The 21,238-nt window shown below is 54.1% G+C and overlaps 2 protein-coding genes across 3 annotated transcripts; both read left to right on the top strand.

Annotated features, from left to right (window-relative positions):
* The first annotated feature begins 981 nt into the window (after positions 1-981).
* Positions 982-13,554, top strand: DHX33 (DEAH-box helicase 33). Of its 2 annotated transcripts, none has more exons than XM_086475127.1 (12): positions 982-1,029; positions 3,001-3,161; positions 3,815-4,042; positions 4,777-4,947; positions 5,834-6,019; positions 6,730-6,841; positions 7,226-7,385; positions 7,806-7,894; positions 8,474-8,601; positions 9,177-9,380; positions 10,137-10,223; positions 10,957-13,554. In XM_086475127.1, the coding sequence occupies exons 3-12, from the start codon at positions 3,884-3,886 to the stop codon at positions 11,263-11,265; spliced, it is 1,605 nt and encodes a 534-aa protein (XP_086331253.1). In that variant the 5' UTR covers positions 982-1,029; positions 3,001-3,161; positions 3,815-3,883; the 3' UTR covers positions 11,266-13,554. The 2 variants fall into 2 exon arrangements, with proteins under 2 accessions (XP_086331253.1, XP_086331254.1); XM_086475128.1 differs by lacking the exon at positions 982-1,029 and adding an exon at positions 2,235-2,256.
* Positions 13,555-15,104: 1,550 nt separating this feature from the next.
* C1QBP (complement C1q binding protein) lies at positions 15,105-20,728 on the top strand. The gene is made up of 7 exons (XM_086475273.1): positions 15,105-15,372; positions 15,550-15,700; positions 16,829-16,916; positions 17,955-18,050; positions 18,932-19,054; positions 20,314-20,463; positions 20,625-20,728. The coding sequence occupies exons 1-6, from the start codon at positions 15,105-15,107 to the stop codon at positions 20,461-20,463; spliced, it is 876 nt and encodes a 291-aa protein (XP_086331399.1). The 3' UTR covers positions 20,625-20,728.
* Positions 20,729-21,238: the final 510 nt, after the last annotated feature.

Below are 21,238 nucleotides of genomic sequence, written 5' to 3'. Positions count from 1 at the left end.
GCTGGGATGTCGTGGGGAAAACACACCCACAACCAGCGCATTAGATTCCGATAAACAGTCGGTGAGTCCGTTTGTATCTGCGCTTTATCTGTTACAAAAACTTAAGGGAGACTTTTTTTATTTCACCCAGAATAGACTTTAAATCTTCATTTCAGTACTAAAAATGTTCCGAGCAATGTTGCTTCAGGGCATCTTGTGAGACAGGAATCAAAACTTTTTTTTTTTTTTAAATAGTTCGGTGTTTAAGAGCCCCTCCGTAGTTTGCTGGGGGGACGTCGGGGAGCGGGGAGGAACTAACAGCCACCCTGGGGCTGGGAGAAAACCGCCTGTAAATCCCAAGCCCCGCGGCGGGGCGGGCAGGGTGAGGGGCGCCTTCCTGCCGCCAGGCTCTCGCCCGGTCACGGATCTACCGACGCGACGGCTCGTCTGCCCCCGTTCTCCCCCCGCACGCCGCTGGAGCACCCGCGGTTGTGCCCCGCTGCGTCCCGGGAGGCAGGCCGAGGCGCTGCTCGCCTGCGCCCCGCCACGGAGCCGCCTCTGCTGGCGGCCCGCCCTGCCCCGGGCTGCGGCCTGCGGGTGTCCCCGCCGGGGCTGGGGGGGGGGGTCCCTCCGCCGCGCCCCCCCCTCGCCCCCGGCCCGCAACGAGCCCCCAGCCAGGCCGCGTCTCCCATAACGCCCCGCGGCGGGTGACGTCAAGGCGGCGCGACCGCCGTTGCCCCCCCCCCCCCGCGAGGCGCGGGCCGGAGGCGGGCGGCGGCGCGATGCGGGCCGGCGGCGAGGCGCCCCCGGCCAAGCGGCTGAAGGCGGCGCCCTCCGCTCCGCGCCCCGCCGGGCTGCCCGGCTCCCCCCCGCCGACCCCTGCCATGCTACCCGCTTCCCCCGCGCCGGGCCCCGCCGGGCTGCCCGGCTCCCCCGCGCCGCGCCGCCGCCCGCCCCCCGCCGCCTCGCAGCGCCGCGGCCTGCCCATCTTCGAGGCGCGGGGGCGGCTGCTGAGCCACCTGCGCCACCTCGACAGCGCCGTCCTCATCGGTGAGGGCGGGAGCCGGGCGGGCCGCGGCGGGTGGCGGGGTTCCTCAGTGCCACAGCCCCGCCGGGCGTCTCCGGGGCCGCGGAGGGGAGCTTCCCCCCGCCTCAGCGCCGCCCCCGGGGCTCGGTGGGGGTTCGGCGGTCGTCGGGGTCCCGGGAGGGGCGGTGGGTGCCCGCAGCGCCGGGGTTGGGCCGGTCCTTGGGCGCCGGGGAACGGCGCGGCCTGTGGGAAGGTGCGCGGAGGCGGTTGGGGTGTAAAGCTGGAAGGCGGTGAATGAGCCGCCGTTTTATTCGTGAGCTTTGGCTGGTGAAGGCAGCTGGCGGGTTCGTTTTCGGGGGGAAGGCAGAAGTGTTTCCCTCGCCTTTCTCTTTCACTATCCACCTGGGGCTCAGCCAACGTGAAGCCAAGTGGCAAAACCCCGCTCTTCGGAAAAAGCATCTCCTCAGCTACACTTTCAGGGACATTCACTAATTTTACTAGGTTTTCTTAGAGTCCAAGCTGATAAGCTTCTTGTCTGACTTTTAGGAGCTGAAGACACACAACTTCCCACCTGGAAGTCTAAAGGCTCCGCATTTATTAGAATTAAATGCAAAATGCTTTGTATTTCACTCCTATAAGTGAACTCTTAAAAAACCCAACCAAACCCGGTCATGATAACTGGTAGATGTGACTGCGTTTATCTTCTTTTCTCTGTATAATCCCGAGAATGTCACTATTGCTTGCTAAATGTACGCCATAATACGCCACTTAAAGTTTTGCAGCTGTGGAGCGAGCTAAAAGCTCATGCCTGCTTTTTCCAGCCTGCAGCTGCAGCGCTGACGATTTGGCTTTCCGATTCCTCTCTTCTTGGTAGCCATCCTCCGAATTTCTCCTGCTTCTTCCTCCTCCTCCTCTCGTCCCTTCTCGCCTCGCTCCCCCAGCGCGCTGCGTGCTGGTGCTGCCTCGCGAGGGCTGGGAGCGCAGGGCCCTCTTGCCCAGAGCCTCGTGCTCTTTCACGCAGAGCAGTTCTCGTAACGGGCCGGCGGAAGGCCGGAGGGGCTCTGCGTTACCCGTGTGGTTTGAGCTTCGATAGAACGTGCAGGAAGGCAGCAGCGATGTTGAAAACGTTCCCTGCTCTTCCCTGTCCGTTGCGCTTCGGGACGGTTTCGCTGGCGGTGCCTCTGAGCGCCGCGGTTTGTGCCGCGTCGTGCCGTGCCCAGTACGTGACGCTGTTTGTGGCCGCTGCTGTGGTAGGTACCGAGGGCGGCTGGGGGTTTGCACCGGTGGCCGTCTTTGGCAGAGGGGTCTGCGCGGCGTTTGTGTGGGCGGTGCGCCGGGGGGAGATGGGGTGGCGGTTGCTGCGCCGTGTGCCAGTGCCGTGCAGAGGGAGGAGGCGTTCCCCTGAGCCTGAAGGGACGTCCCTGTTTTCAGGAGGGCGCAGGGGAAGCCTTGCTGGCTTGTTGGTGCCCTGAGTGCTCCTCTGAGAGAGCCTCGACCCTTCACAGAGTCACGAGTGTTGGGGGTTGGAAGGGACCTCGAAAGATCATCTGGTCCAACCAACCACCTTCACTTGCTCCTTGCTGTTATGACAAAGGCTTTGCTTTGCTTTGCTTATGGCTTCACTGGGAGACTTCGTAGTGCGTAGCGTGAATGGGTGCGTAAACCCAGATCGGTTTGTTCTTTCCTCTGCATGATTATCTGCTTCTGGTGGCTGTGTTACCCAACGCACCCTTCTCACCCAGACAGACTGGAATGTGTTTCTAAACCGGAGTGTGGCTGGAGAGAACCTGGTTGAGAGGAGGTTTGCAGAGGAGCGGTCTGGCAGCTGCAGCAAGGCGTCGGGTTCTGTCTCGGCTTTGTGGTGTGGCTTTGGGCAAGCTGTCGAGCCTCTTCCTGTCCTGCAATATGGTTAAAAGTTAACGTAAAAACCGAGTTGGGACCTTCCATTTGAAGGTGCTGTAACAGGGCAAATCTATTCCTTTGATGGTCCTTAGGAGAAACAGGCTCAGGGAAGACCACCCAGACCCCTCAGTACCTCTACGAAGCAGGAATTGGCTGCCAAGGCGTCATTGCTGTGACCCAGCCTCGCAGAGTAGCAGCTATAGCCTTAGCGACCAGAGTCTCAGATGAGAAGAAGACGGAGCTGGGGAAACTGGTAGGTTGCTTTACAGAGTCTTTAGAGAGCTGGGTTAGTGCTGCAGTGTCGATGGGGCTGTGTCAGGGCTTAATGGGTAAGATAAAAACCAGCCACAGGGGTAACAGGTAGTCTTGATGTCATAATACACCTGAACCGAAAAAAATGGCTGTTTACCTGCTTCTGTGGCTGGGGGGGGGACATGTTTGACCCTGTCTCTGTGGTATTTTACTTCTTGATTGTTATCAGTGAAAAAACACTGATTAACAAATAAAACAAAAAATACTGTGCTCTCTTCCATTGCTTCCTGTATCAAAAGTCACTGTCAAGGAGAGCAGAATCTGTGCAGATGTGTGCATCTGTGGGAGAGAAGTGGAGACCACAGAGTAGTTTCTAGCAGAGGAGGAAGGAAAGGAGACTGGAATGTTTGTGGTGAAGGTCTGGCTGGGAAAAAGCCAACTGGGATACAGAGTTGAGAGCATCCTTTGGGTGGCTTGTTCGGTTTGCAAGATTAACTGCTCACAGGCTGCAAATGCACCGTTACGCCTTCCACAGCCTCCTTGGAGCTGTAGTGGGCTCTGGCTGATGCTCTGTAGTCCTTCCTCGCGGGGCGGTGGCGGTGAGAAGAGCAGGTAACGTTGTGCTTGCTCTTCCTGTAACGATCGCGTCCCTAGGTTGGCTACACCGTGCGCTTCGATGATCTTACGTCTGATGAAACCCGGATCAAGTTTTTAACGGATGGGATGCTGCTCCGCGAAGCCATCGGGGACCCCATGCTGCGGAAGTACAGCGTGGTCATCCTGGATGAAGCCCACGAGAGGACGATCCATACGGATGTGCTCTTTGGAGTGGTGAAAGCTGCACAAAGGAAAAGAAAAGAACTGGGCAAACTGCCGCTAAAAGTACGTGCACTGAGGGTGGCAGGGATGGGGCTTGGACTCTGAATGCTACGGGGGTCTCCTGGGGTTTTCCAGAGTGTTTGAAGTTTCAGCCTGGACTGTTTTCTGTTCCTAAAAAGTCCCTTTAAATCTGAGCAGTTACGGGTGGCCAGCTGGTGATGTGTGGGCCTGATGTGACAGCGCTGAACGAGGTATCTGGTCACCTTCATGTTGCCTTTTTCCCCAAGAGCCCTTGGGCGTGAGCTATGGACTGCACACGTTGTTGGGGGAGGTTTTGGTGCTCTTGCTGAGAGCACCCTGGAGACAGGAGCTGTGTCTGATGGGACGGCTTTGTGCCGGGGGAGGAGGTGGCCTGTGTGTGCTGGGTGGACACGTGATGAGTTGATGTGCGCACATGGTGGAGCGTGTGAAAGCGTGATGGGGGAGGCGTGTAGGGGACCGATGGGGTCCCAGCACAGCCTCGTTGCCCAGACCATTCTACAGCCTAGCTTTGGGGGTGCTCGGCCCTCTTCATTAACTGTCAGAAAAGAACTTTAACACGTCTTCGCTCGTTTTATCGCACCGACGCGTTACGCTTGTGCGATACCAAGGCTGGTGGCTTTAACGAGGAAAGATCACTCTCTTCTGTCCGAAACTCTGTGCTGTTCTGAGCACATCTCAGTCTCAGGAAGCTGACTTTTGGCTAGTCCTGCCGGATCGAAGCTGCACTGCTAACCCATCTTATGCTCATATTGAAGGTGATCATCATGTCAGCTACGATGGATGTCGACCAGTTCTCCCAGTACTTCAACGGTGCTCCTGTTCTCTATGTAGAAGGCAGGCAGCATCCCATTCAGATCTTCCACATCAAACAGCCGCAGAGTGATTACCTCCAAGCAGCGCTGGTGTCAGTCTTCCAGATCCACCAGGTAGGGCGGTCTCGTCAGGCTTGTGCCTCTGGGGCCATGGCTTGTGGCTCGTGGGGGCTCACAGGTTGCTGTGACGGAAGAGATGGCTTGAGCTTGCTGCTGCCAGACCAGAGCTGTCCCTGAGGTGCTCACTGTGTCCTCTGGGCAAAGGGGGGGAGCGTGCTGGGTTAGTGAAGTGGGTTGCCTCAAGGGAGGGGTTGACAAATGCCAGTGTTACTCCAAAAGTGAAGAGAAAGGTTGGAAGGGTCAGCCGTAAAGGGCCTTGCGTTGTGGAGGGAAATCCAGGCGTAAGCTAACAGCAGCGTGAAGATGAGTCTAATTTACTGTCCAAGTGTAACTGCAGAGCAAGGAGAAGTCTGTTGGAACACCAGCGTGCAGGCATCGTGCGACTGGAGGTCTGACTGCAGAGCTGCCAGGTGGTTCTGTCACTGAATAAACTGCTTCGAAGATGCTGCTGCTGTTTGGGACTGGTAGATCCAGGCTGGAGTTGAAAGGAGGCTGCTAAGCCAAGTGCTCTGGTGGCAATTCATACCTAATGCCTAAATGTTTCCTCTCACCCGAGTCCTCTGTTTACTGGCCTGTACCTGGGTGCTGGCCGGCTCTCCTGTTTGCGTGTCCCAGGCAGTTAGTTCATGACCTACATAGGTGACTTCAGGCGATTCCTCCATCCTGCTGAGACTCAGTCCTGCAAAATGTGGTTTACTCTTCACCTCTGGTGAATCCCTTGGGAAGTTCAGGCTGTTGCATCCCTCACACCACACGTGTGTCTTTTCTTCCTTACCCGCTTTGCTGACTTGCTGTCAGGAAAACATCCCATTGCAATCTGGGTTCTCCCTCCCTGTCCAAACCATCATAACGTCTCACTTGCGTTTCTCTCTGGCTCCAGGAGGCACCCTCTTCTCAGGACATGCTGGTGTTTCTGACTGGTCAGGAAGAAATTGAAGCAATGACCAAAACCTGTCGGGACATTGCCAGGCACCTCCCTGATGGCTGCCCCCGGATGATGGTGATGCCTCTTTATGCTTCTCTGCCCTACTCTCAACAGCTCCGCGTCTTTCAGGCTGCCCCCAAGGTGAGGCAATGTGGTGGGTGAGCTGGATGAGTGAGTTTGCTCCCATGAGCATTTGGAAGAAGCATGTGGAATGTAAGGGGTTAAAGCGGTCTGTACTGGTAGTGAGTGATAGTCTCCACTGCCCACTGACTCCGGGCTGGGTGGTTCCGGTGTGATGTAAGACAATGGAACTGGGATGGTGTCAACAGGTGTGTACGATGAGCCTCCTGGGACTGTAAAAAGAAGGAAGGATATAGGGGAGTGAAAAGGGCAGAAGAGTTGAAATTTGCACCATTTCGTAGGGATTTTATGTCCGTATCACAAAAAAGGTACAGTCAATGGGCCAAATACTGGGAAAGCTAAAAACCTGGGCATATTTGGCAGGGCCATAAGAAAAGGAAGCTGTACAGCCTCAGGCCCTTTTGCACCTGTTCAGCAGCTAAATAAGAATTCAGATCTTGGAGTTGTGCCGGAAGCGAAGCCAAAACTGTTTAAAGACGTATGAGTAACGGCTGTCCTCGTGGGGTGTTTGTCACAAGTCTGAGCACGTGTTGTAGAAACCGATTGGGAACTGGAGGTTACGAGAGCTGGTGTGGCCAGCGTGGAACGTGGTCGTAAGGTGCTGCAGTGACATGTAGGCTTGGCCCCTGCTGGCCAAAAGTAGCAGCGTTTGTTTGTTACAGCGAATCGAAGGTGGCTTTTGGCTGACTTTAGTTTGCTCTTCCTTCCAGGGCTGTCGCAAAGTGATCCTCGCCACCAACATCGCGGAAACCTCCATCACCATTACGGGAATTAAATTCGTTGTGGACACAGGCATGGTCAAAGCAAAGAAGTACAGCCCTGGTGAGGAATTCTAAGGAACAAGTCAGAGATGGTTTTCGGTTTTGTAGAAGTTATTTGAGGCAATGAGCCCCGCTGACAGCTGATTTAAAACACCCTCCGCGCTGCTAAATTAATATCCCAGATTTTAGATGTGGGTTTTGGTGGTGTGTTTCGGTTGGGTTTTCCTGAGTACCAGTCATGTGGGGGTAAAAATCTGTCAAATATGAATCTTCTCTTCATGGACACCGTGTGTGATAGTTAGCTTTGCTTCAGGGCACTAAACCAAATCAAGTTTGAGCACTATTTGGCTGGCAGACCCTGGGGTTTTTTGTTGTTGATCCTACATGTTTTTCAAAGCTGTGCATTATGCAGACGTTGACTGAAGTGATGGTTTTCCCCACGCAGAAACTGGTCTGGAAGTGTTGGCAGTCCAGCGGGTGTCGAAGGCCCAGGCTTGGCAACGCACAGGGAGAGCAGGGCGAGAGGAGAGTGGGATCTGTTACCGGCTCTACACAGAGGATGAGTTTGAGAAGTTTGACAAAATGACAGTACCCGAGATACAGAGGTGAGGACAGAACGCTGACACCGCCGTACTTCTTGCCACACCTCTTTTGTGTGCTGTTACAGCTGGAGCTGTGTAAAGAACTGGGCAGCAGAATGGGATCTGGGGTCTGACTGGTTGACTTTTAAGAAAAATGAATGGTGCAGAAATTTGCTCAGGGTGGACAGTTGGGCTCTGAACCCACGTGGGCAATAGTTCTCCTGACTTTCCTCCGAATCTTAGACTCGTGTCTTACACTTCCTGGTTTAGGAAGTAAGGCTTCACCAGCCAGCGCTGGACTTGTCTCTGTCGAGTTGCAGCACAGATCTGAGGACTCTTTCTCAGTTATAGGCAAATAAAATAAAATTTAAAAAATAATTTTTACAAAATTGTATATTTTTTAAAAAAAAGACTGATCTCAGTTGTATTTTTGTGCCTATGCAGATGTAACCTGGCCAGTGTGATGCTTCAGCTCCTGGCCCTGAGAATCCCCAACGTGCTCACCTTTGACTTCATGTCCAAACCATCTCCTGGTAAGTGGTTACAAAGGCAGCCTTGGGAGAAAAGGACCAATGAGTCTCTGAGGAATTGCTTAAAAATAATGTCTTCAGGCCATCCAGAGCCGATGGAGTGCGGAAGGTCAGGGCTGTGAAGGAGGAGCAGTCTCTCTCTGCTGCATCTTCTGGTGGTCCAGGAGTCTCAGGTTCATTCACAGCTCATTGCTTGTGCCCGTTCTCATCAGAGCAGCCATGGTTATGGCAGAGAGCTGGAGTGTCCAGCTTCCAAACGGAGCAGGGAGCGGTTTTGAGTCGCAAAGCACAGGAGGGTGTGCCTTGACTGCCAAGGAAAGCCTCAGAGCATTTCATACAGCCTCTGCTCAAAGAGATGACAGCTTTAGTTTTGCCTCTGGTTTTGTGGCTTAAATTGGAAAAGGTGATTGTTGTACTGGACGGAGGGGGATAAACCACAGTTTGGGATAGTAATTTCTCTGAACAGAAAGTACTTGTCCCTCTGGCCAGGGGAAAGAGGTGGTGATGGTACCAGCTGATCCTTCGCAGCCCTGCCAGTGCCAGCCCCGAGCCCTCACAGCCTGAACGTCCTTGTTTCGGCAGATGCTGTTCAAGCAGCGATTGAGCAGCTGGACCTGCTGGGAGCTGTGGAACGAAAGGAAGACCAGCTTGTCCTAACCCCCCTGGGAAGGAAGATGGCAGCCTTTCCACTGGAACCAAAGTTCTCTAAAGTAAAAACTACAGAAAAAATAGCGAATTTTTATCTCGTGTGCTCTTGGCCAGTCCCGTTGGCATTTCTCTTTCAAACTCCTCAGACACAGTCTGGGATTTGGGGTGACCGCAGCCGCACTAGTGTATTTGCCATACGTTAATGAAGCACGGCTTTGTTCACCGCAGCTGGGCTGGTTTGCTTGTCACTTGTTGTTTAATTCGGGAAGATTTTTTAAAAGATAATTTCTTTCCTCTGACACCTCTGAAGCTGAAACAAGGCTGATTTCCTTGCCATTTCCGGGATTGCTGCTAGCGCTGTTTAGCAGTTTTGTGAAGTGTCTGATGCTGTAACTGATTTTAGTCACCATGTTTGTACTGTGTATGATGAGCTGGCCAGTCTCAGGAGGGAGCGTGAGAGCTGCTGTGAAAGGTGGGCCCATAGGAGGATTTCCAGTTGTCTCTAGGCCCGACTGTCTATGCAATTGTCCCCACCAATGCTTTTTGTAACGTTCCTGGGCTGCCAGTGAGCAGAAAAGTCTGCCCGTCTGCGGTGGGTTTGGCTGACCAGAAGTCAGTTTTGTTCTGTGATTTGCAGACCATCCTCGTGTCCCCCAAGTTCCACTGTACCGAAGAGATCCTGACCATCGTGTCGCTGTTGTCAGTGGACAGTGTCCTCTACAATCCCCCTGCCCGGCGGGATGAAGTGCAATCCGTCAGGAAGAAATTCATCTCCAGTGAGGGGGATCACCTTACCCTGCTCAGCATGTACAGGGCCTTCAAAAACGTCAGTGGCAACAAGGTAGGGTGCTCTGAGGGTGCCAGTGCTGACCGGGCTCAGGGTGGTGAGGAGCTTTTTTGGCGTACGGCAGAGTGGCAGCCGCATCCTTCACAGCTGGTGCGGTCTGCATCCTTCTGCAGCCACGAGAAGAGGGGACTTGCTCATCCCTTGCAGTTGGGTAGCTGGAGAAAGCTGTTCCAGTGCTGGTGGTTCCTCCAGAAAGCTGTAGCAAAAGTGGTTATCGAAGCTTGGCGAGGCCAGTTCTGTAACCAGAGCCAGGTCTCTTCCTTCCCTGGTTCCAGCTGGAAACGGGAGGGAGTGGGAGGTTGTTGAGACTTGCTGATAAACACCTAGACATGCTCTTTGGCAGCATTCGTTACAAAACCGCCAAGCGTATTTACAAGCAGATTTTGATTCATCCTCCCCTGTACACTCCTCGGTTTGGTTTGTAGATCTGTAGCCTCGTGTACCCCACTCCTTGCAGCGTCTGTCGTTCTTGTGTGATTTGTTGTCACCACCTGTGGGACAGCCCGCGCTGTTCCGCGGCGCTCTGTGGCCTTGCCGAGCAATTCTGAGTGGGAAGAGAACAACAACGTGCTGTTCCTTAGCACTGTGGGGGGGAAGTAATCGGGGTAGAAATATGGCAAGGAAATGGCTTAGCACCTTTCTCTGAGAAAGATTGTGTTTGGAGTATTCTGCTTTTCATGGTATCTGAAGACTGTCACGTTTTTTGGGTGAAGGAATGGCCCCTTCTAACTCCTGGTGTCTCCACTGCAGGAATGGTGCAGAGAGAACTTTGTCAACAGCAGGAACATGATGCTTGTGTCCGACGTCAGAGCTCAGCTCAGGGACATTTGTGTAAAGGTAAGGTGTTGCTGTACTGTATTTCCCTGGTTTGCCTGCTTGCGTTTGTCTGCTTGTCCCCAAACTGATGTTGCTGTGCACCCAGTCCCAGGAGTGAGAAAATGGGGTTTTGTTTTCAGTCTCCCATGAATAGTCAGTGAAATTCCTGACTCTGCTGCTGCCCCCCAGAAATCTCAGAGCTGCAGGGCTCAGTGGGTTGAGGAGAGATGAAGAGCGAAGGGGAGCCCTGGGAAGGCTGCTCAGGTGGAGGACAGATTTCCTAAGGGATCTGGCTGCTCCGGTGTCCATGTGACCGTGCTGCCGAGTGACGTCGGCCTCGGCAGCCCGTGCTGGCGGGCTCCTTCACAGTCAGGCATTCGGTGTCACAGCAGCTTCCGCGTCAGCACTGTTCCTGCCAGTCACAGAGCGTAGGGCGCAGCGTGGAGCGGCTGCTGGGCTGCTTGTGGTCCGTCTGCCGCACGGCAGCCACCGCTGGGCACCCCGTCCCGCCTGGAAGTCGCTCCCAGAAAGAAAGTCTTGATCCATTTTGTGGCTCAGCTTTTGTTTGCTGTTAGTCTGGATCGGCCTAATACCTACCTGGGCTGAATCCCTAGAGGTCCTTCTGTATTTCCCACGCTGGCAGGGTTTCAGACACAGCATGGCCTGGTCTCGGAAGCCCCCTGAAACGGGGCTGCGTTTCCGTAGGGGGGTGCACACACCCACCCGCTCACTCTTGTCTCTCCCTGCTGAACAGCTGTCGATGCCGATCGAGTCCTCCCGCTTGGACACCGGGAACATCCGCCGCTGCCTGGCTCACAGCCTCTTCATGAACGCCGCGGAGCTGCAGCCGGACGGCACCTACAGCACCGTGGACTCTCACCAGCTGGTGGCCATCCACCCCTCCTCCGTGCTCTTCCACTGCAAGCCCGCCTGCGTGGTGTACAACGGGCTGCTCCACACCAACAAGTGCTACATGCGGGACCTGTGCGTGGTGGATGCGGACTGGCTGTACGATGCGGCGCCCGACTATTTCCGCAGGAAGCTTCTGGCGGCCAAGAACTGACCCGTGGCTCAGGGACTGACAGGCCCAGGGTTTTCGGGCTCACCCTAAAGGACCATTTTTATTTTGTAGTGAATGTACGGGAGGAGCAGAGCCTTGCCTCGCCAACCACACAAAAACCTTAGAGGACAAGGGCTTCTCCATGAGAGCCAGACCTCACAAGCCCCTGTGGCTTAGAACCGTCATCCTTTCGAGCAGTCAGTCTGTGAAAGGGGAACGGAGTGTGTGCTCTGTGCCTGTGTGTGAGAACTCCGTACTGGGGGGTGGAGGGGAGCTGGTGTCAGATTCCAGTTTCTAACACTTTAAGTTTAGCAGGCTTCTATATGAGGAAATTAAATCCTAGGAGCTCTTCTGAGCAGATTCGGTATTTTTGATGATTGTGCTTATATCCTTAGCAGGTTTTATTGGAGAAAAAAGGAGAAAAAAGTTTTAGATTTCTGCATACAGGGAAAAAAAGCCCTTTTTTTTTGCTTTTTTTTTTTTTTTACTATTTCTAGAAGGGAGGTGCTACTGTCTTTTACCTCATCAAACATCTTTCTGCCTGCATGTCACATTCCCCGTTTTACTTGGGACCGTACGAAGGCCAGTAATGGGAATGTCTGCTTGGACAAGGTCTTCACTGCTTGTGTCCAAGCCTCAGTGGCCTCTTGGAGAGGTTGTCCAGCTCCTGTGTGTTTGGTGTCATCTTTGTTCACCCTTTTGCTGTTAGGGCATGTTGTTCCTCAGCAAATGCTTCTGGCTTTTCTGACTCTATCCGTGTGCTTCTGGCTTTGGACTTGGCACACCATCCACAATGGCTGAGCAGGAAGACTCAGCAAAATGAGAATGAAGACATGGTTTAGAGGTTAGACTTCCTTTAAAGGTACTTGATTCATCAAATGTTTGCATCTTCTGCTCTCACGCCAGTTCTTCTTCCCCCTTCTGCCTCCCCCAACCCTGTCCCAGTTATACTTCGGTTTGCCATTAGAAGTTTGGAGCTTGACATCGTCAGGAACCACAGATCTACCATGAGTATCTACCATTTGGGGTTTTTTTCTTCCATATCCTTGGCATCCATCTATCTCTTTTTTTTCCCTGTTGGAGAAAAGTGGCAATACCGAACTTAATTGTCTCTTTAAATGCTGGAATTAAGAAACTAGTGCCACTCCAATGGGAAAACTTGTTCTTTAATGTGAAGGAAAGTGTATCACTGTGTTGGTGGGGGGAAAAATATACGTTGTTTTTGAAATGGGATCCTAAGTACTTCTAAACTAACCTCTCTGGGAGAGGGGACTTCCAGTTTCAGCAGTCTGTTGACATAGCGCAGTAACTTAGATGCTTTTCTGGATGAGCTGAAGTAAATGCAAGTTCGGGGTCTGGAGGGGCGGCAGGGGAAGCTGCTCTGCTCGTGCAGCATCCCGTCTAACAGCGGGGTTAGTTTACGGGGGCTGCGGTGGGGTTGTGCTGGTCGGTCCTTGGATCCTTCAAATAGCAACTTAAAAAAAGCTTTTGCCAGCAGGGCTGCTCGGGGACGCAGTCCCGCTGGCTCTTGGCAGCCCTTCAGCGCTCCTTTTGCCTGGGGAGAGCAGCTGCCTTTGCTCGTGATCCGCGGGGCTGAGCTGCGTTGGCCAGGTGATAACTTGTCCTTCCTGGTTACGCGCAGCACGGCCACATAACCCTGTAATGCGCCTTCTCTTGGGGCACCGGTATTGGCTTGCCTTGGGGTTTCTCTTTGGAAACTGGGGCAAACACCTCTTTTGTTCTTTTTTCTTATTTTTGTTTTTAACTGGAATGTCACAATCTGGAAATTGCTGTCTCCCAAAGAGTGAAGTAGGTCCCTGGTGTACGGGAACGGCCTCGTCTCCGTCTGTTCCGAGGAAGGGCGATACTGAACGGCCGCAGGGGCGCAGGGGGGAACGGACACACAGCCCTTTGTTGTGCCTCTTGGCAGTATTGTTCTTTGCTGGTTTGAAAAAAAAAAAGAAGAAAAAACCCCAAAACATGGTGAGTGGGGCACAGGCGAAAGAGGCTGCTGCTGTATGTGTGACCAGCTGCAGTTCTGGACTGGTATTTCAAGAGCGTGCAGCTATGTCAGTCGCTCGCTCTCACGCGAATTGCAGGGAATTATCAAAGCACTTTGTTGGTGTTAGGGACTCCGTGTGTAGAAATGCGGTATTTCTGTAGTAGAAACAGGAAAACAGTATAAGCACATTTTGTTTGGGCAGTCTGATTGAAGTCTAAGGGAGGGGATGGGTGTTTATTTGGAAGTAATTTGCATATTTTTCCCAAAATAAAGTGATGGCAAAAATCCAAGTCCTGGATGTTGTTTTGTGAGACACGATGGCTGTGCGGAGGGAAGGAATGGCCACAGACAGACCCTGGGGTGCAGGGCCCAGCGGCGTCGGTCCTTGTGGGAGCATCTGTCCGAAGCAGCCTGGGGGGTCTGAGGTGGATCAGTGAAGCTGCGCTTCGCACGCAGAACCGGGCCTGTTGTGACGGTTGCGGTGCTCCCGCTCCGCTGTGGAGCTGGGAGCAGGAATCCTGGTCCCTGGGGGCGAGGGCGATGCCGTCCTACGGCCTTGCGCACCTCAGCAGAGGGCAATAATGTTCCCAACCTGCAGCGGTCAGAGAAACTTCCCTACAACAGATAAGGAGAGACGTCCTTTATTGACGATGCGCACCGGGGACGTGGGATCCTTCCCAAAGATGTCCCCTGCACGTTGCAATCAACAAATATTTATCTATTAAATCCATACATATTTAGTTTATATTCATTTTCATCCTCTCAATGATTGGTTCTTCTTTTCTCGCTTCTGATGCAAATGAGTGCACAGCCTCTGTCATAGTCTTCTGTTGTTCTCTTTTAAGTAGGGGGTACAATTTGGGTGGGTGGTCCGTGAGTCGGAGGTCTCGACCACTCCTCAAATTGACCGTGTATGGTCAGGGAACATGTCCTTGGCTCGTACCTGCTTCAGTCATGACTCAAAGATTATACACAGCAGGTACCATCATAAATCCTGTCTTGCAGACATCTTGGACTACAACAGACTGTCCTTGTTTCTAACCACTAACAGAGCATTGGTTAATGAGTACCTGAAGTCTGGGGCTTTACGAGGCTGTGCTAGCAGCATTGGCAATACAGATTTTATTTCATGTTTGATCATTTATTCCATTTGAGACTCTTTTTTCCAAAATAATCATTAGTCTCTCCTACTAATATCCACTAATTAGAATTCTTGATATTCAAATCAAGATGGGAAAAGTAAGAGGATTTCTAAGCAATATCCTAAAACCCTAAATCTGGTGATTTCTGCAACAATAACAGTGCCAGCTTGTAGGCAGAGGGAGCGCCTCATCTTGCCGTGGTCAATTTTCCCTCTAAAACATTTATTTGATAAAAAAGGAAAAAAAATAATAGATTTTTTTTTCTTCTTTTTCGGAATAAAGGGCGGAGGCCCTGCCGGCAGGCTGGCTGTTCCCGGGAGCCCGGCCAGGCAGCGCGGCTCTGCCCCGGCGCCGCTTTCCCTGCTGCCGTCGCGTTTCCCACCTCCCTGAAGCTCCTCTGCGCCCTCACCGGCGCCGCAGCCTCCCCCCAGCGCCGGGCCGGCGGAGGCCTCCCCGCGCCGCCCTCCCGGCCTCGCCGTTTAATTTAAAAAAAAAAAAAAACAGCAGCGAGCGAGCCTGGCGTTCAGCTCCCTCCTGCCGGGCCCGGGACTCGAACCCGGTTCCCGAACCCGGTTCCCGCTCCCCGCCGCGGGGGCCGCCGGCCCCGGCTGTCGCCGGAAGCGGGGCGGGCGGTTCCGGGGCCGGCGGTGTCCTCTGCCCGCCCCGCCCCGCCCCGCCGCACCGCACCGCACCGCGCCATGCTGCTCGCCCGGGCCCTGTGCGCCACCGCCGCCGCCCTGCGCCCGCCGCTGCGCCACCCGCCCCGCCGCCTCCTCCTCTCCTCCTCCTCCTTCTCCTCCTCCTCCTCCTCGCCCCGCGCCCTCCTGCCGCCGCCCGCCGCCGCGCCGCCCCTGGCCCGCTCCCTCTGGCAGCTGGGCGGCGGCGGCTGGCGGACGGCGCTGCTCCGCCCGCGGCGGGGCTCGGCCGGCGGCGTCTCCTGCGGCTGCGGCGGCCTCCACACGGAGGGTGAGCGGGGCGGCGGGGGGGGGGGGGCTGCGCGGCCCTGAGGGGAGCGCGGGCGGGGGCGCCGTGAGGGGGCCGGGGCGCTCCCGCCCTTGCCCGTCCCGCAGCACGTGGTGGCCGCTCTCGGCGCGGGGGCCTTTCCTTACCCCCCCCACCCCCACCCCCGGCTTTTCCCCGCAGGCGACAAAGCCTTCGCGCAGTTCCTGGCGGATGAGATCAAAGAGGAGCGGAAGATCCAGAAGCACAAGTCGCTGCCCAAGGTGTCCGGGGGGTGGGAGCTGGAGGTGCGCGGCACGGAGGCCAGGCTGGTGCGGAAGGTGGCCGGCGAGAAGTAAGTGCGGGCCGCGGGGGGGGGGCTCCCCCTGCGGGCCCCTGCGCCGAGGGGGCTGCGGTCACCGGAGTCCCCTTGGGCCCCTGGTCCTGGCGATGCTGCCCGGCCAGTCGGTGCAAAGCAGAGGCTCGCGGGTTTACCTCGCTGGGCGCTTTTTTGCACAAGTTTGTTATAACCAGATCTGAATTTTGAATAGCTAATTACTTTTCATTGATAATTAATTGTTTTTAATGAACAACTCATGTCTTATATTTAATTATTTCCTGATTCAATTAATTTACATTAAGGTAAGCAATATACAAAACCTCACTCACGCTCAGAGACAGCAGCTGCTGCCTTGCGAAGATGGCCAAAGCTAGAGCTGCTGCGGGTTGTGAAACTGTACAGAACACAGAACGGGGGGGCAGGGAGACAGGTACAAGGGGTGGAATTGTACCCTCTCAGCTTGTTATCTTATCTTACATGATGAAACCATAGAAACAAAGGAATGTTGCTGTGAAGACTCTCACATCCTCCCCATCCTGATTTGTATATCAGAGATTTTGATCAGTAAAATAACCAATGGTTATATTAGTATAGGCATATTAATGAAGTTATATGATGGGGTGGACCAATCATTGTAAATGTCAAAATTAATAGCGGGCATAACATGCACGCTTATGTTAAAATATGTTAAAGATTGTGACTTTGCAGAAAAAGGATATAAAAATGTTGAATTTTTGGTGTAACCTGGAAGCACATTAGGAGGAGCCTTCCCCCATGCTTCCCAGCGCTGCGGTGAAGAAGTGACCACTTCTCTGTACCTGTGTAGATAAGCGTGTCCTGATGGCGACCCTCCGCCAGCAAGTTTGCTGCTGTGCCGTGCGTTACGCAGCGCTGTGCGGCCTCGCCGCGTTAAAAACGACAGCTCAGCCCAGCGAGACGTGCAAAGGGCTGGGTGGTGAGAGCAGCCGGGGGAGCCGCCTTCGCTCAGGGGCGCGTCTTGAACCACCGTACCAGGCTTTGTTCACGGTGCCGAGTTCAGCACCAGTAACGGTTCCCCACCACAGAACCTTAAATAGAAGAAATTCCAATGGGTATTTTTTGAGTGTGCTCAAAGTAACGGCTTCTGCTTCTGTTTCTTTGAAGGATAACGGTTACGTTCAACATCAATAACAGCATTCCGCCCTCGGCTGATGATGACGGGCAAGAAGAGCAGAAGCCTGATGAGCAGGAGGTAACTTAGTCTTGATGTGCACTTCAGTGAGGGGCACACAGAGGGAAGTTAGAGCCTTGCCCTTAAGTGTTCGGGGTTGTTTTCCTCTCTCACTTAGTATTTGGGAGCATTAAGTCACAAAATGAGACTTTTTGGGTTGGCTGTGACTTGGCTGCAGCGCTCCTCTCTGCAGCAGAAAGGCAGAGCAGGGTGAGAGCTCTACGAGGAGAAACGAGGGGAACTCTGGTGTCTTTTGCTCTTGCAACCCCCTGCCACGAGCACCGCCTCTTGTGCTTGGCGAAACTCACGGCGCTGGTGGGCAGCGTCGGTGAAACGCAGAGCTGTTCCCACAACTTCACCGGCGTGGTTTTGGAGGTCAAAGTGTCTCACTCCTGTTTAATAAGCCTTAGTAAAAATACCGGGAAAAATGCACGTGGGCAGCGTAATTTGGGGCAGATGGGTTCACCCGCAGGGACACTGATGCCGAACGAGTCAGGAATGCAGCTGCTCCGTTTTGCCCTTTCTGAAGGGTCGTAGCGACCCCAGTGCGCTGCGCCCCACTGGGTGGGACCATGGTGGGACCATACTGGGGACACACGTGCATTCCTTCCCCTCCTGGGTGTGCCTGTGTCCGCGGAGCAGCGCGGTGCAGTTGGGCCGTGCGTGCGTCGGGCGGCCTCTGTGCCCCGCCAGGCTCCCCCCGTGGAGGAGGGCCAGCCTGAGCCGCTCCTGCTGGCGAAACAGTCTGGGGCTGTTCCCAGTTCCTGTTGCTTTGGAGGGACCATCCAGGTGAGCTGCAGGCTCTCGGGGTTGTCAGCGGTGGGAGATGCTCCCTGCTGCCATTTTACCTGCGTGACCACCTGCAGAGAAGGGGCTGGAGGGCCGCTGGTGAGGCTGAGGGAAGTTTGGGTTGTCCTGGCCAGGTCAGGGACTCCAAAAAGAGGGTGACAGGGAACAACCTGGGCTGTGTTGGGCTGTGCTGGGCTGTGCTGGGCTGTACTGGCCTCACTTTGGCTCCTGTTCAGACTCCGATGCTGATGCAACTTTTCTCCTATTTAGCCTGATCTTACATCAACTCCAAACTTCGTGGTCGAAGTAATAAAAGATGATACAAAACAGACCCTTGTTCTTGACTGCCATTATCCTGAAGACGAGGTGGGTGTCAGAGTGGTTGTGTGTCACCCGCAGCCGGCTCTGGGCTGGGGCTGTGCATTTCCTGCATGACTGTAGCGTAGTTGTGCTGCTGTTGGATCCAGCTGCTCTTTAGAGTGTGTTGGTTTTCCAAATCTGCAGAAAATACAGTCTCTTATCGCTCTTTTTTTTATTTTAACACCAAAAAAAAATCCGCTTTGTGTTTGCAAGAGCACTTTTTGAGGAGGAGACGTTCCGCTGCATTGCTCCCATCCTGACCAGGCCTTTCTGGCCGGCTGCTTTTAGCCCATTTATTGAATTCAGTTAGAGAAGGGGGGCATGGCTTAACTTCAACAGCACGGCAGCTTGAGAGGGGCAAACAGGAATGGCCAAAACAAGATAGGTTCAGAAACTTGCAAATCTCTTTGTTGTGAGGTGTTACAAAGAAAAGCAGGGGTTAAAAGGTTAAAAAAAAAAAGGAGAAGAGAAAATAAAAGTGCGAGCTTTGGTTCACACTGACTTTGGTGGTTCGTTTTGCGAACCTTAACAGACCACTTGCGCAGCCAGTCCCAGCTGACAAAGGTTAGAGAGGCCTGTGGAGACAGATTTAGAACCACACAGAAGAGGTTTTTTTTTTACATCTGTGTAAAAATTGGGCTGCTGATTGACATCCCGTCGCTTCTGGCAGCACGAGCTGGTAGGCTGACCTCGGAGGGGCTTTCCTGTGTGCTCGTGCTCGTCTGTGCTCGTCTTCACAGCCCCGTGTCGAGGGGGAGAGGCGCAGCTTTAGTGCTGGTCTCGGGGTTTTGCCTGCGGTCTGATGTTCCTGGCTTTGGGATGAGCTGGCGGGAGGGGCCTGGCAGTTAGAGCTGAGTCTGTGTCTTACATCTCGCCTCCTGCTTCAGGTTGGACATGAGGGAGAGGAAGAGAGTGATATTTTCACGATTCGGGAGGTCAGTTTTCAGCCCACTGGAGAAGCGGACTGGAAGGACACCAACTACACCCTCAATACGGATTCCCTCGACTGGGTAAGTGCTGCCAGTGCTTGCGGCCGCGGGGGGCACCTCGCCTGGCTGGCCGTGAGCTCCCGAGAACGAACGACTCCTGTCCCGGGTGCCTGAGATGGGGGATTCCCCCTCCCTGCCCCAGTTTGCCGTGGGATAGCGGCTCTGCTGCAAACTGGGGGTCACTGGGTGGTCCCAGCCATCGTGCAGTGCTGGTGGCATTACTGGCAGTCAGAGACCCACACCCCGAAACTTGTTGCAGGCTTTGTAAGTTGCTTTCCCAGCAGCTACGTTACATTTTAGAGAAGCTTTGACACTTGCTCAAACATCTTTTCATCCATGGTTTAACAACGTGGCTTGTCAGGTGCCACGTGCAGATGCCTCTTTTCCAGGTACGTTTTTGTAGTGCTGACACTAAAAAGTTAATATGCCCAAGAATCTGGCATCTGCTTATGTTCCCAATGAGAGGCTTTGGGAAGCTTAAATCTTAGTTGGAGGCCGTGTATCATATGGCTGAAACCGTACTGGAGCGTAGCTCTCCTCGGGGAGCGTTGGTGCTGAAATTGGTTAGTGTGCTCTAGAACATCCCCTGCTGCTTCCCGCCCCTGCCCTCTGACTTGAGACAGAAAATTAATTAAATTGCATGTGATTTGTGATCTGCTGGGATTACTGAAGTCCAAAATGAATCATTTGCTCAGCAGTATTGGTCTTTAAAAACCAAACCAACAGAGGCCAAGAAAGGCACGACAGGTATTGGCGTTGCTGCCCTAAGCAGCGATAACGAACCTGGTCTGTGGAGCACGGGGGGAGCCCACAAGCTGGAGTTGCAGCAGTTAAGTAGGATTAAAATGAGAAAGAAAAAAATAGTTGGTGATTGTAGAAGACTTAATCTCTCAAATATTTACATCAGATACACCCTTTCCAGACACCACTAAAGCACTTCACCCCCAAGGCCACAGCTTTAGAGGGGACAGGCAGCGCTTGGCCCGTGTTGTCTTTGACAGACTTTACCCTCAGTCCGCGGATCATCTCCAGGGCGCAGCTCGTTTGTAATGTTGGGTTTGGGTTTATATGGCTCAAGGTTGGGTGACCTGCTCCATGGCCTCTTCCCTCCACATGTTCCGCCGCAGGCCAGGCCTGCCGAGAAGGGGACCTGCCTGTGCTCCTGCAGGCCTGGGCCTGGTCTTCCCGGCGGAAAGCCATGCCAGCTGCCATGGGGCGTTCGGAAAGCCGCCCGGACCCAGGAGCGCTCTGCTCAGGGAGGTTCCTGTTGTTGCTTCCAGGCTCTGTACGATCACTTGATGGATTTCCTGGCTGACCGAGGAGTGGACAACACGTTCGCTGATGAGTTAATAGAGCTGAGCACCGCACTGGAGCACCAGGAGTACATTAAATTCCTTGAAGACCTTAAGAGCTTCGTCAAATGTCAGTAGGTGAGGCTGGGAAAGTTACCTTCAAGTGTGGGTATTCCACAGCGCTGCTCCAGCCAGCAGTACCCAAGTACACCTTCACAACAGATACGGGGAGTAAGTAGCTGGGAATGTGGAGAACGAGGATTCTCACTTATATTTGGGGATTTGTATTTACGTTGCAGCCCAGATCAAGTCCTCCAGCGTTATGGTCCAGAATCGCCTCACCCTACTTGGTGGGTTTTGTACAATTAAGAGTGAATGTGAAGAATAAAATCTGTTCAACATATCACTGAAGGCTCGTGGTTTCTCCTTGCTGTACCATTGCTGACCCGGGAGCTGCTACAAAAATGCTGCTGGTAGTTGTCTGTGCCTGAGCTGGTGTTAGTACAGCTGCTCACGGGGCTGTTGCTGCAGCGAGGGCGTGTGCTGGCCCGGAGTTTTCTCCAGGGAGAGCAATTGCAGCAGCTCCACCGGCGCAGGGTGTCTCTGCCAGAGCTGTGCCTGCAGGAGGGGTTAGGAATGGGACCCTCATCCTGGAACTCTTGGCTGGCTGCGTGCTGGGGAACAGACTTGGGGTCTTGGACGCTGTGTCTGAGGGGACGCTTTAACAAGGGTTGAGCTGCCACAGCCTGGGCCCTTCCTGCTCACGTGGCTGTTGTGGGAAAAGGCCGCGGAGAGGCCCGAGCACTCCAGCGGCAGCGGAACGATGGAGGGGCTGTGGCTGCTGCTGGCAAAGGCGCTGACGCGGGGCAGCAGCTGCGGGTGCCTCCTCAACCCTGTGTCTCCCGTCGGTGCC

This window comes from Leptosomus discolor, chromosome 18, assembly GCF_034619465.1.
Source record: "Leptosomus discolor isolate bLepDis1 chromosome 18, bLepDis1.hap2, whole genome shotgun sequence".
Classification (NCBI taxonomy): Eukaryota; Metazoa; Chordata; class Aves; order Leptosomiformes; family Leptosomidae; genus Leptosomus; species Leptosomus discolor.
Note: the sequence above shows the minus strand (reverse complement) of the source record. Positions and strands in the feature narration are given on the sequence as shown.